The sequence below is a fragment of the Oryzias melastigma genome, linkage group LG20 (genome assembly GCF_002922805.2).
Source record: "Oryzias melastigma strain HK-1 linkage group LG20, ASM292280v2, whole genome shotgun sequence".
NCBI lineage: Eukaryota > Metazoa > Chordata > Actinopteri > Beloniformes > Adrianichthyidae > Oryzias > Oryzias melastigma.
The window spans coordinates 11298165-11310233 of NC_050531.1; the positions used below are offsets into that span (position 1 = coordinate 11298165).

Below are 12069 nucleotides of genomic sequence, written 5' to 3' on the forward strand. Positions count from 1 at the left end.
TGTGTTAAAATGTCAATAAATAAAGGCCACGATCATTTTTAAGGGAATCTATTATAACTCGAAACAGCATGAAACTTTATTTTTTTATATTGCTTTTGGAAATAGCTAATTCTAATTCATTGAAAAGTTTTTCATTAATTTCTCCTTAACTAACAGCAATATTGAAAATGTAATTTTGGAATGTAAAATTGTGTTTTTCATTTCCTATATATATATATATATATATATATATATATATATATATATATATATATATATATATATATTTGTCCACTGTAGATGGCATCATTGTCAATAAAGTTTTTGAATGTTTTACTCAACTTGTAACTTTACAGGTTATTTCAAAATCACATCAAGTAATTAAAGTAAACAAATAATAAATAAAATTAATTACGGAATCATGAAAAGTCCAAGTCCCTTTCCTTTTGTCTCAAATCTTTAAAGATTTTTCATCGCATTCCTGCTTTTACTTTGAAGGCAATTCCCACCGGAAGTAAGTCGGCCGTCACCATGGAGATTGAGCACGGACCATAAAAACAACGCGAAGCATAAGATAAGGCTAGACAAAGAGAAAAACAACGCTTTTGTGTGCATTTCCTGTCATTATGGAAACTTTAAACTGCCTAGAACTTTAGGCAACAAGCTTTAAGACGAGAAAACAAGAAATATTGATGCCAGCATTGGTTTTTATCAACACTACACCTTAAAATAGCGTCTCAAATTGCCTAAATTGACGTTCTTTCATCCCTAAAATTTTACCAGACGGCAGAGAAAATGGCAACTCACTCAAAAGCATTTGCTTCTAGATTGAGATCTACGGAACTGTACAGAAAATGTGATAAATCAACTTTTGCTCAGAACTTCTTTGAAAGGTAACCTGTTGCTCCAACCATGCTGTGTTTACAGAATGGAATAAGTGGGTCTTCGTTTTTAGTTTAAGTACAGCTAAATAGCATTTTTTTTAATTGTGTCCTCTGTTTTTGTCTATATTTGAAGATATATTATAGTTTAACAAAATGAAAATGTGCATTAATTTTTGTTTAAAGCTGCCTTTATATGATGGTCAAACTTTGAGAAGAGTTTTACTGAATAAATGTGTCTGAAAAGATGTAATCTACAGTTCCTTTAAGTGTAAAAAAAGATGCAATCATGCAAAATCATGTTTTAAACTAGTTAAATTGAAAATGGGCTGCACGGTGGCGCAGTGGTTAGCGCTCTTGCCTCACAGCGAGAAGGCCCCGGTTCAAATCCCGGCTGGGACCTTTCTGTGTGGAGTTTGCATGTTCTCCCCGTGCATGCGTGGGTTTTCACCGGGGACTCCGGCTTCCTCCCACCGTCCAAAAACATGCTTCATAGGTTAGTTGGTGACTCTAAATTGCCCCTAGGTGTGAATGTGAGAGTGAATGTGTGTGTGATTGAGGCCCTGCGACAGACTGGCGACCTGTCCAGGGTGTACCCCGCCTTCGCCCATCAGTAGCTGGGATAGGCTCCAGCACCCCCGCGACCCCGAAAGGGACAAAGCGGTTAAGAAGATGGATGGATGGATGGATAAATTGAAAATATCTATTAAAACATGCTGCATACTGTAATAGTTTTTGACCCACTAGTATCAATTTGTTCCCAAATCCAATGTCATGCCATGTTAATACGATTTTTAAGTTATTTTCATGTTATACAATTTAGATTAATTACAGATTTGTCCTTTTTGGTTCAGGTGTTGGTCAATATGAATATGTTTTATTTTTATCTCCTGTTTTTATTGCATTTAAATTTAGATGAGCAACAACAGAAAAGTATATATATATATATATAATAACCAATGACCGTTTAGGCACTTACACTAGAGAGCGTTTGTCTTTTTGTCATGTTTATGACATCGCTCTAACCTTGTTTTTGTCATCCAGTCACTTCTGTTTATTCAGCCATAATTATGTTTCAAAATCTGCTCTGCTCACCCCATTACTGCAGCAATTAAGCACTCTTGTCTTTTGAAATCATTCACAAAAAACCAAAAACACATGCATTATTGGTTATTTTCTTGTAACTTAGAACAATTATCAATGTTACAGTGCATACTGTTGATATCACAGAAGCCTAATCCATCAAAAAAGATAGCTTTCAAGTAAATTTAGCATATATCCGTTATTATCACCACCACTAGCCAACCTGCTCTTTTTCACACCAGAGAAAAACCACACTTCTGTACAATCACAGCCAGAGGTGTTAGTGTGAACATAGCCAGATAATTGATGGGAATTTATAGATGAGATGTGCCGATTCACTTTTTAAACAAAACTATTTATTCTGTGACCAATACACTTTTTTGTTTTTTTAAGCTGAAAATGTGGTAAAACTTTAACTTCATAGTGACCTAATGGGGCAACTTGCTAAAATCAACAATGACAAGAGCATAAAGAAAGAAAATGTAACTAATATAAATAATATCAAATTAGATCATACACTTATTTTATCCACAATTTGTTTTTTATTGTTTTCTTGCCAAAGAGCTGTCATAGGAAACTTTTTTGTGACGTGACTGCAGCCTGAAAGAACCAAAGATAACGCCATCACATTAATTATCTCTTCAGACTGCCGTGTACGATTGTGACAAAGGTTTTGTCGTTCCTGGATGCCCCTGCACTCCTCAGCATCAGTTGTGTCAATAAGCGCATCCATCAGCTCGCCAGCGACAAGTAAGTGTCAGCAAGGGTTTTGCCACGATGACAAAAGCTGTATATGAGGTTAGTAAATGTGTTAATTAGATGCATTAGGGGACTCCAAATATTTTAATATTGTGAGATGCTGCTGGCATCAAGTGTGTTCACTGATGGTGATTCTCAAATTTTTTAGCTCAATTTCTGCTTATCTAAATAGCAAATTATACATAGATATTATGAAGAATTATTGTTTTTTTTAATGGGTTTGTTAAATTGTGTGTTTTTGTTAAACAAATATCCTAGAAAGGTCTTTTATTGTGTACATAACACAAAAAAACAGAGCATTATTGGGTAATTTTTTAGTGATTTATAAAACTAAAGCTAAAGTTGAAGCTTAACCGAGTCCAGGAATGCAGGAAAATGTTGTTTTCTAAGATGTACATTTAAATAAAAACACATACATTTCTAACTTTATCAGGAAACAACTCATAGCAAGATTTTTTTTATTATATTTTTTAGAATTGTGGATATAATTAAGCTTTTCTGTTATATCATTTTCTAAGTTATAAGCCGTAAATCTCTGAAATCTCTGAAACGCTTTCAGTTTTGTTTCTGGTGTGCATTTTTTCTTTTGGAAATAATCTCTTAACTTATTTTATTTTAATAATTACACAAGCGGTATTGAGTTTTAAGTTTGAACACTCTTTTTTAAATTAATTCACTTTTAAGACAAAAAAAGTTTAGTTTTTTTGTTTTATTACAGACAAAAAAATAAGTGCCTAATAATTCAGAAAATTACCACATAAAACATGAAATTAAACATCATTTAAGGAGAAAATAAATATAAAAATTGTAAAATTTTGCAAACATTAAAATCCCCTTCTGGCTATAAGAGTCTTAAGGTGCATTTTTAAGCTCAGCTGTGTCAGTGGAGCGTAGGAACAGAAGTTCTAAAGTGTTGGAGCCGTCGCTTAGAAGTTTTACTATGTGTGATGGACAACTAACAACAACTGATCTAAAAGTAGGAGAGGATTTGTGGGATTCTGAAATATCCAAAACATAATGAGGAGCCTGACCTTGAAGGGTTTTAATAGTAAGATTAAAAACTGTAAAAGTTATTCTAAAAGGAGCCGGCAGAGTGGCAAAGTTCTGAACCAGCCAGAGGCGGTAAAAGTTCTTTTTGGCTTAAACAAGTAAAAAGACCTTTGCAGTAATGCAGGTGTGAAGAGATGATGGTGTAATGAGTAATTTCAAGTTCTGCCTTTGATACCAGAACAAGAGTGATTTAGCCGAGTCAAGACGCCTAGCTTTTAAAGAACTGACTGGATAAACGGGCCGAAAGGAACCAATGTGGTTCCTTTAGGCCATGTATGGAAGTCATGCAGCGGGGCAAAAAGTATTTGTGCAATTTCACCCACTTAAAAAAGATGAGAGAGGCCCGTAATTCTTACCATAGGTTTACCTAAACTACGAGAGACAAAATGAGAAAAAAAATCTAGAAAATCACATTGTCTGATTTTTAAATCATTTATTTTTAAATTATAATAAATATTTGGTCACCAACAAACAACATATTTCTGGCTCTCACAGACCTTCATATCAAGCTAAAATTATTTTAAAGTTTGTTCACAAATGGTTTTCAAAAACATCCTTTTGATTTTTATCAAACGATTAACTTATTTGGATAAACTTGGATAAATGAATAATTTGAAAAAAGTAAACTAGTGTGTCAGCCAATAGCAAAGTGGCTTACTTGATGTGATCACATTTTCCCCGCTCTGTCTTCTCTGATTCTTTTCCTGCAGCGCTCTGTGGAAGAACCTATACGTGTCAGAGTTTGGCAAGAACAAAAGGCAGAATCCTCCACCCGCAGACGGGCTGAACATGAAGGATCACGCTGCAGGCTACTGGAAGCGCCTCTTCCTCTCCACCGTGGAACACTGTGACACCATGAAGTGGAAGCAACTTCTTGGACATGTCAGCCGTCTCACCCATCTGCCAAGCCGAACAGAGCAGGTCCTCAGGTACCGAAACACAAGGAGAGGAGTCTGGAACCTGAAGCTCCGGAGCCACATGAGGATCTTTAGCCTATACATTATGGCTCTCTGGTTAAAGAAAACATAATGGTTTTAATTATAAAAAGTGGAATCTTTTTTGGATTAAAGGGTGCATCAAGAGAAACAAAACTCGTTCATTGACAGTTGAAGCAGTAGTACTTTTCACTCTGTTGAGCTCCTCACTACAATACCCATAATGCTCCACAAGTCCTTCAAGCGGTGTGTGTTTTCATAGTTTATCAGTCATACTAAAACATTTTGATGGATTTTAGAGTGCCATGGACCACAGAAAATGAATCAGAAGTCAGTAAGCAAAGTCAGAATGCATACTTAAGGTCATTATGAGGCAGTTTTACTATTTTCAAATAAAACTCAAGGATTTTAAGTGTGCCTCATGGTCCAAAAATTATGGTAAGGGTCACTTAGTTCTCATTTCTTACTGAGATGCATAAACAAAAGTTAAAAAAAACAATAAAAAAAAAAAAAACACTGCTGACTTTACACTACCAATGACTACGTTTGCTGCATTGATATGATCCAATGTCAGAGGTTGGTAAACTTTTTGACTTATGGGCCACAAAGGGTTAAAAAATTTGACAAAAAGGTCAGACTAGAAGCAGACACGTGGAGGGTCTGGAATCCCACCTAATAAGAGAAAGAAAAGACATGGAATCATGACAAAAACATACTTGAATTTTGATTGACAAGTAATATGTGGATTTCAAAACAAAAACTTTTAGTTTTTATTTCAAAACTGTGTTTTTTGTTCTCATAACACGCATGTAAAGAAAAGTGGTGTTGGAATGATGGGAAAAAATGACTCACCATTTCAAAAATGCACAGAAAAACAACACAATTCTTCAGGATTACAGGGAAAATGAAACATTAATAAGGATTATCAATGTAATTTATTATTGGGGGGTTGAATAGTATAACGGGGCAAATACTTCTGGCATAGAGTGTATTTTACTTTGAAAGGAAGTCGGACGTTATAACCTCTATCATATTTTTTTTTTTTAAAAAAAGAGCGATTTCTTCGTTATGTTTTATTTATGCCAAAAAAACAATAGTTCATTTATGTTTATCATTATAGCAACATAAATACAAATCTGTGTCTTATTTTTCTATTGCAGTCAGTAAGACCTGAATGGCTCTTTAAGTCTTAAAGGATGCAGACTCCTGGGTTAGATGAAGCCTTAAACTCTTAAGTTCTAAAAGGTTAACATCTTTTTTTAAGCATTTAAAACGTATCAAGCTTAAACATTTATGTGGAAATGTCCTCAAAAATGTAGTTTTTCCTGATATATAGATATATATATATATGTTTTATTATTGGTCAAAACATTTCTATTGATGAAAAAGTACTTTTATTGTTGTCTGGACTTTGTTTCCCCCCAACTTCCTTTGAGTCCTTGAAGCATTGCTGAACGAGTAAACTCTGCCGCAGAGAAAGTTCAAGGGCAGGGAAAAAAAATTGTCTCCAAATCAAAAACTAAGCATGGTTTGTTTTCTATAATGACACTTTCTTATTAAAGGTGAGAAAGTAGGTGTGTGTCTGAATGCGCTGTCTGCTCAGGGTGGTGGTGGCTGAGGTGGGGGATGCCAGCACACAGGGGGAAAGCTCCTTCACCACCTCCACAAGCTGTGATTAGAGTCTGCAGCACTCAATTTTGAGGTTTGTTGCATTTGCTGTGCCACAGAGAAGGGAGTACAAAACAAATGAGTTCTTAGCAAAGGCTGTCTGAATTGTTGAAACAAAATGACCCCACAAAAAAAAGAAATAAAAAAAAAATAACACACAAAGAAACACCTTTTGCTCCCTCCTTCCTCCCACTCTCTGAGACATTTCCCTTAAGGGCTTTGTCTGCTCGAGACACTGAGAAGCTTTCCATTTACCCTGCTAATAATCATTTCACAAGGCATCACACATACAGTCAGTGCAGAGGGAAGTCTCTTGGGTCATCTGGGACTTCTCGGGTTCCAATTTTTAGCTTTGTTCCTCTATTTAATTGATATTGGCTGGTTTCTCAGCTGGAGGATTACGGTTATGGATCAAGACATTCATTATTGGCTGGTCAATTTCATTTCGTTTGCTGCGTATCGTTCAAACAAAAACAACTTAAAAGGGAAACTACAAAATGTAAAACACAGCTTTTCAAAATAAAAGTCCAAACTTTTATTTTTTACTAAAATTTAAACAAGTACATTTCAACATTTAGGAGTGTCAATTACAGACCATCTTTGATCATCTTTTGAACTATTTTGTGGTCTTTTGATCTTGATTTATGTTTCTACTTTTCTCTATTTTCTTTTTTTTTTGCAACTTTTTGACTTTCTGTGGTGCCATAACAGAAGAATTTATCCCTTGGGATATGAATAAAGTTCAATTCAATTATGCCCCTCCCCCTCCCATAACTGCTGTGTTTACATCCTCTCCCACTAGCTTAGAGCCCCTCACACCCACAACATCACATTAGCGCTGCACCAAAAATGACGAGCAATACTGGAGCTATCCAGCTGCAAAGTTTGGAGCCAGAAACCAGTTTGGATGAGGAAAACAAAAATGTAAACAGATCTAGTTGTTGGTACGTCAGACTTACAAGTTACTATGGCAACCTGGACGCATCAGAGAGGGTCAATGAATGGATGTTTTCTACGTCACAAATATGATCTTTTTCAAACTGTTTTCTGATCCTGATTCACAAAGATCTGAATGAAAAAAAATACTCAGAAATACAATATAAGATTAATTTTCTTTACAAATATATCATCAATCATCAGAAAAATGCCACAAAAAATGTTTTAAAAAAAATCCTAATTTTGTTTTGAGTGAGTCTTTAAATTAAAAAAAGGTTTTCCATGTTGCTTTTCTGTATGAAATATGACTTAACCCAAATCTCCTTTTTCCTTCCTCAAAATTGTCCCCCCTTGTTTTAGCGTTGTGTTATTTTCCTGCAGAGACTCTCGCGTCACCTGGGAACTGACCCTCACTTCCAAGTCAGGACAGGTGTGTACTTTGGAGCAGAGCCGGTCTCAGTTCTGCAAGACTTCTCTGACACTGTGCTGGAGCGGAGGACTCTACTTACCCAACTATGAGGAGATTTCCACCCTTCAACTCACCGGCGTCAGGAGGATTGAACTCGGCCGCTTCGGCCTTAAGAAGTAACGACAGGCAGCATCCATTTCAGCCCTTCCCTCTATGTCTCTGTCTCCTCATCGCTCGGTGAAATCAGCTGTGCTTGCCCTGTCAAACCCCGTAGGAGGTCCCTCATGGCCAAGTTGGACATGCAGCCTCTAACTAAAAGCGCACAGGTCATCGGGCAGGACAGACTGGTGCAGCTGAAGCTGCTCCAACCTGGAGTCCTCGTGGGCCTCTGGAGGGTAATTACTTCACATGAAGCCATATAAATATTTTTTATTAGCATACTTTAGGTGAAAACCCTTCTATTTTTGCAGGGCCAAAGCTCCGTTGCCTTCTTCATGTTCACCCTCCACTTCCACAAGTTGATGGAGAGAAGCACTCAAGGATCTGCTGCGTGGTAAGCAGCACATTTCTAAAATATTTTATAATGCATCCCTGTTATCGCCATGGAAATGAGGTCAGAATCCATGCGATGCTCCTGTAAGGACCCATCTCATGGACTTCCCCACAGAAGGGAATAATGGGACTTTCCCAGGATTTTGTCTCTGGAATCTTTTTCTTGTCATTCATCAGATGGGATAAAAAGAAACTGTATTTGTCATGCCCATGTGAAAATATAATCTAATCCAGATTATTAGATACAGACATCTGAAGTGACTGTCTGATCACACCTTTATGACAATCTCTCTACAGCTGGGAGTTGTGCAGTGTAGCAGCATGTACTTATAGCCCCATCTAGTGGTATTTGTTAGTAGCACATCACAACTCAATCGGATCGGCCTAAATAAAATAATACTTTTTTCAATAAAAAATATTTTTTGTTGTTGTTTCCCCCTGTCAATATAGCAGTTTACTTTTTTTTTTTTTCTCCAGTCCGTACACAGAACCAATCATCAAACCACCCTTTGATGATGTGGACCCCGACTATGGTCTCCACGGTTACCAGGTACACGTAGCTCTCCACAACACCACCTGTGAGCTACTCTCTGAGAGCTTTTCACAGCTCTTCTGCCCCAAAGGTAATCTCATACTGGTAAATTAGGATGGATGCATGATAAAGAATAATACAGAAAGAGGACAAACATTTACAAACTCGTTAACACAAAGATGCCAAACTACTTCCTGTTCCCCATTAGTTTTGTAATTTAGCTAGTTATTGCACTTCACTTGTTTGTTTTGAATTGTATTATTTTATGATATATATATATAACATATAAGCATCACCTACTTTTAATTTATTTTCAGCAGTTTAGTTTTAGAAAACTTCTTTTTTATGTGGTGAATCTCTGTGGAATTCTATTCTTTTTTAAGTGTTAAAACTAATATATTTTTGGTGTTGTAATACTAGATTTCTAATTGATTATAAAGATTAGTTTGTTTTGTGATGCTGTCTCCGTCCAGATCTGATCTCTGAAGGATTCATTCGTCTCACAGCCATCAGCAGAACCGACCTGGCTCAGCACACACCTGTGTTAGGCAGCGTCACCTTGCCCTGGCAGTGTGAAGTCCTTCAGGGCTCAGTGGAGGTATGACACATGGGATAACTGACTGACTAATGTTTACAAAGCAGATCATTTTTGACTTTTTAAAGCTACCACACAGCAGACGCAAAATTAGGTCTTTAAAAAATTATACTGTAGCTTAGTGAAACCTCATATGTACATTTTTAATATGTTAAATATTTTTTTTTTCAAAAGTTGTTGTGAATATGAATGAACTAAGAAAAAACACTTTTTTTTTATTTTGAAGTAATTTCTAGATTTTCATGTCAATCCTAAGCCATCAATTTATATCACTTGTATTATAGTCATAAATTTTGTGAAATATAAGTTTAAGGTGATGTTTTTTTAATAACTTAAAACATAAAAAAAATTATGAACCAAAACTAACTGCATTTTTGTCTGATCCTGGTTCACAACAATTAAGATATACTCAGAAATATATATATATTTTTATTATTAACCTTTATTTAACCAGGGTGGGTCCCACTGAGAATCCAAATCTAATTTTCAAGGGAGCCCGTGCCGATTACAATGACAAAAAACACAATTTTAAGCTTAATTTTCTTTATCCATAAACTCCATCATCAGAAAAATCCCACAAGAAAATGCTAAAAACATCAAAATCACATCATTTTGTCAGAGTGGATCTTTAAGAATCTGCAAACCTAAATAATAAACAGAGTAAAATTTCTTGGTTTTACATGATTTGGCCATTTGTGTGAAAAGATTTGATTAAATTTAAGGTAGAATCCATCATTTAAACATCTACCGACTGTTTTCATTTATGGTACATTTATATTTTTGGAATTTAATTGTTTCAATTTTAAGATTAGATTTTAGATCTCTTCCCATCTGCTGCACAAATCCAAGCTTATCTTTTATTTTCATCCTGTTCCTCTCTGAAAAAAACAAACACCTTCAAAATAAACAGTTTACTTTCTTTTCTCACATAAACACAATACAATCACTCACTCAGTCAAGCTCCTGTTTGCCTTCCTATTTCCTGCAGAACTGCTGCATCATGAGTCTCACTCTTCTTGATGAATTCAGGAAGCCCTTTAAGTGCGTCTGCTCGCCTGTTTCCATGGAGCTGGAGAAGACGTCCGTTTGTTTGGACTATAACGACCAGCACTTTCTGATCCACCATAAGGAGCCCGACGTTCAGGTGAAGATGGAGCTTGCGTGGTCGAGGGAGCAGGAGAAGTTTGTCCTCATCAGTTTGGTCATCAATGTGAGTGTTCAGGAGGTCAACAAGCATTTCAGTAGAGATTACTAACCTTTCTGTTTTTCTGAAACACCTCCAAATTCAAGGACTTTTCAAAATTCCTTCACTTTGTGTCAAATGGAAAAAAAATGTTGTGAAGCCCAAAACTTCTTAAAAGTTTCATGTGAATTTTTAATTTTAACAATAAAGTTGTTTTCATAGAGCTCTCTGTGGTTCATTATTTGACTGAAAAATATATTTTAGATTTTATTACAAATAAATGACATTCTCTAAAAATATATTTTAAAAATAGCTGTTTTCATTAAATGCTCTGTTTTTAAAATATATATTTTCTAATATTAGGGGTGTCTTCAGAGATTTTCTATAAATTTAGATTTAATTTTAATTAAGCTTTTTTAAACTTCTGTTTTGTCTTATAACAAATGTTTTTTTGTTTTTTTAAATGTTTTTCCAGTTTTATCATAGCATATAACCGGTCTTACTCTGAATGTTTTTAGTGAGTCTTTTTGCACATATGCTCCAGATTTTTGTATTTATTAGGAAAAAAATATATTGCCAGTGTTTTTATGTCATTCTTCATTAATTTCCTTTTGTTTTTATTTTATTTGCAAAGTAAAAATCTGACCCCTGATCGGTTTTAAATTGTGCAAACATTTTTTTTAATTACTGTTCATTTTAAACAAGAGGTTGATATTTTTATCACATTTTTTAGTTATTTCCTGTACTTAACATTGTTGTTGGATTTGCCGCTTTATGCAAAAAAGGAGAAACTCCAGATTCCGAGGATCCAGGACTACCAGCCTCATCTATTGTTTTTACTTAATGAAAATGGAGCTTGTTCCCAACACGCCGGGCCCGTCTGACCACAGCAGCAGAATTAGTGGGAGTGCAGTAGTTAGAACAATTGCAATGCAGCTAAAGGCCAATATTGCTGATGTTTCCTCTTGATAATAGTATTTCTAAGAGAGCGCTTTATTTTGCAGAGAAGGTCATAGTGACTTTGGGTTTAGATCCAAAAGTGATCAAAAGAAGTCAGCCTGGGGGGAAATAAGGACAACTGCAGAGAATCAGTTTAAGTTGACACTTTGGAACAAACTGCAGCTTCTCGTTTTTATTTTAAATGACTACATTTTGTTTACGATCACATAAAAAATATATATTTGGCTGTATGTAAATATAGAAATCGACTCCAGCCAAATAGGGTCACATACCCACACACGGAAGTGCTGAGTCACGCTTTATTACACTGACAAAATGTCCAATATTTCCATTACTGTAACCTGATGACACGGCCATGTATAGCTCTCGGGTTTTGTGTTCCAACACACATCACGGTGACCTTCATTCCAACGTCCGCCGCCACTTCATCTGCTTCAAACTGCCACTTCCTCATTCCCAGGAAGCAAGGGTAATGTGTGTTGGTAATGGACTGGTTAGTATATAAAGTCATTTTTCCTCAGTTTCATAATGGGTAAAGCAGGTGAAT

General features: G+C 35.6%; 1 protein-coding gene across 2 annotated transcripts; it reads left to right on the forward strand.

Annotated features, from left to right (window-relative positions):
• Positions 1 to 508: 508 nt before the first annotated feature.
• fbxo15 (F-box protein 15) lies at positions 509 to 10785 on the forward strand. Of its 2 annotated transcripts, none has more exons than XM_024280651.1 (9): positions 509 to 872; positions 2589 to 2693; positions 4463 to 4681; positions 7673 to 7876; positions 7975 to 8095; positions 8171 to 8253; positions 8730 to 8875; positions 9258 to 9382; positions 10368 to 10785. In XM_024280651.1, exons 1-9 carry the CDS (start codon positions 775 to 777, stop codon positions 10632 to 10634), a joined length of 1368 nt encoding a protein of 455 aa, XP_024136419.1. In that variant the 5' UTR covers positions 509 to 774; the 3' UTR covers positions 10635 to 10785. The 2 variants fall into 2 exon arrangements, with proteins under 2 accessions (XP_024136419.1, XP_024136420.1); XM_024280652.2 differs by having other exon boundaries at positions 10409 to 10558.
• The last annotated feature ends 1284 nt before the right edge of the window (positions 10786 to 12069 follow it).

Coding starts and splice junctions, on each gene's coding strand:
- fbxo15 (XM_024280651.1), top strand. CDS start 775: ATGGCAACTCACTCAAAAGCATTTGCTTCTAGATTGAGATCTACGGAA. Junction 873..2,588: donor GCTCAGAACTTCTTTGAAAG/GTAACCTGTTGC, acceptor TTATCTCTTCAG/ACTGCCGTGTACGATTGTGA. Junction 8,876..9,257: donor ACAGCTCTTCTGCCCCAAAG/GTAATCTCATAC, acceptor GTCTCCGTCCAG/ATCTGATCTCTGAAGGATTC.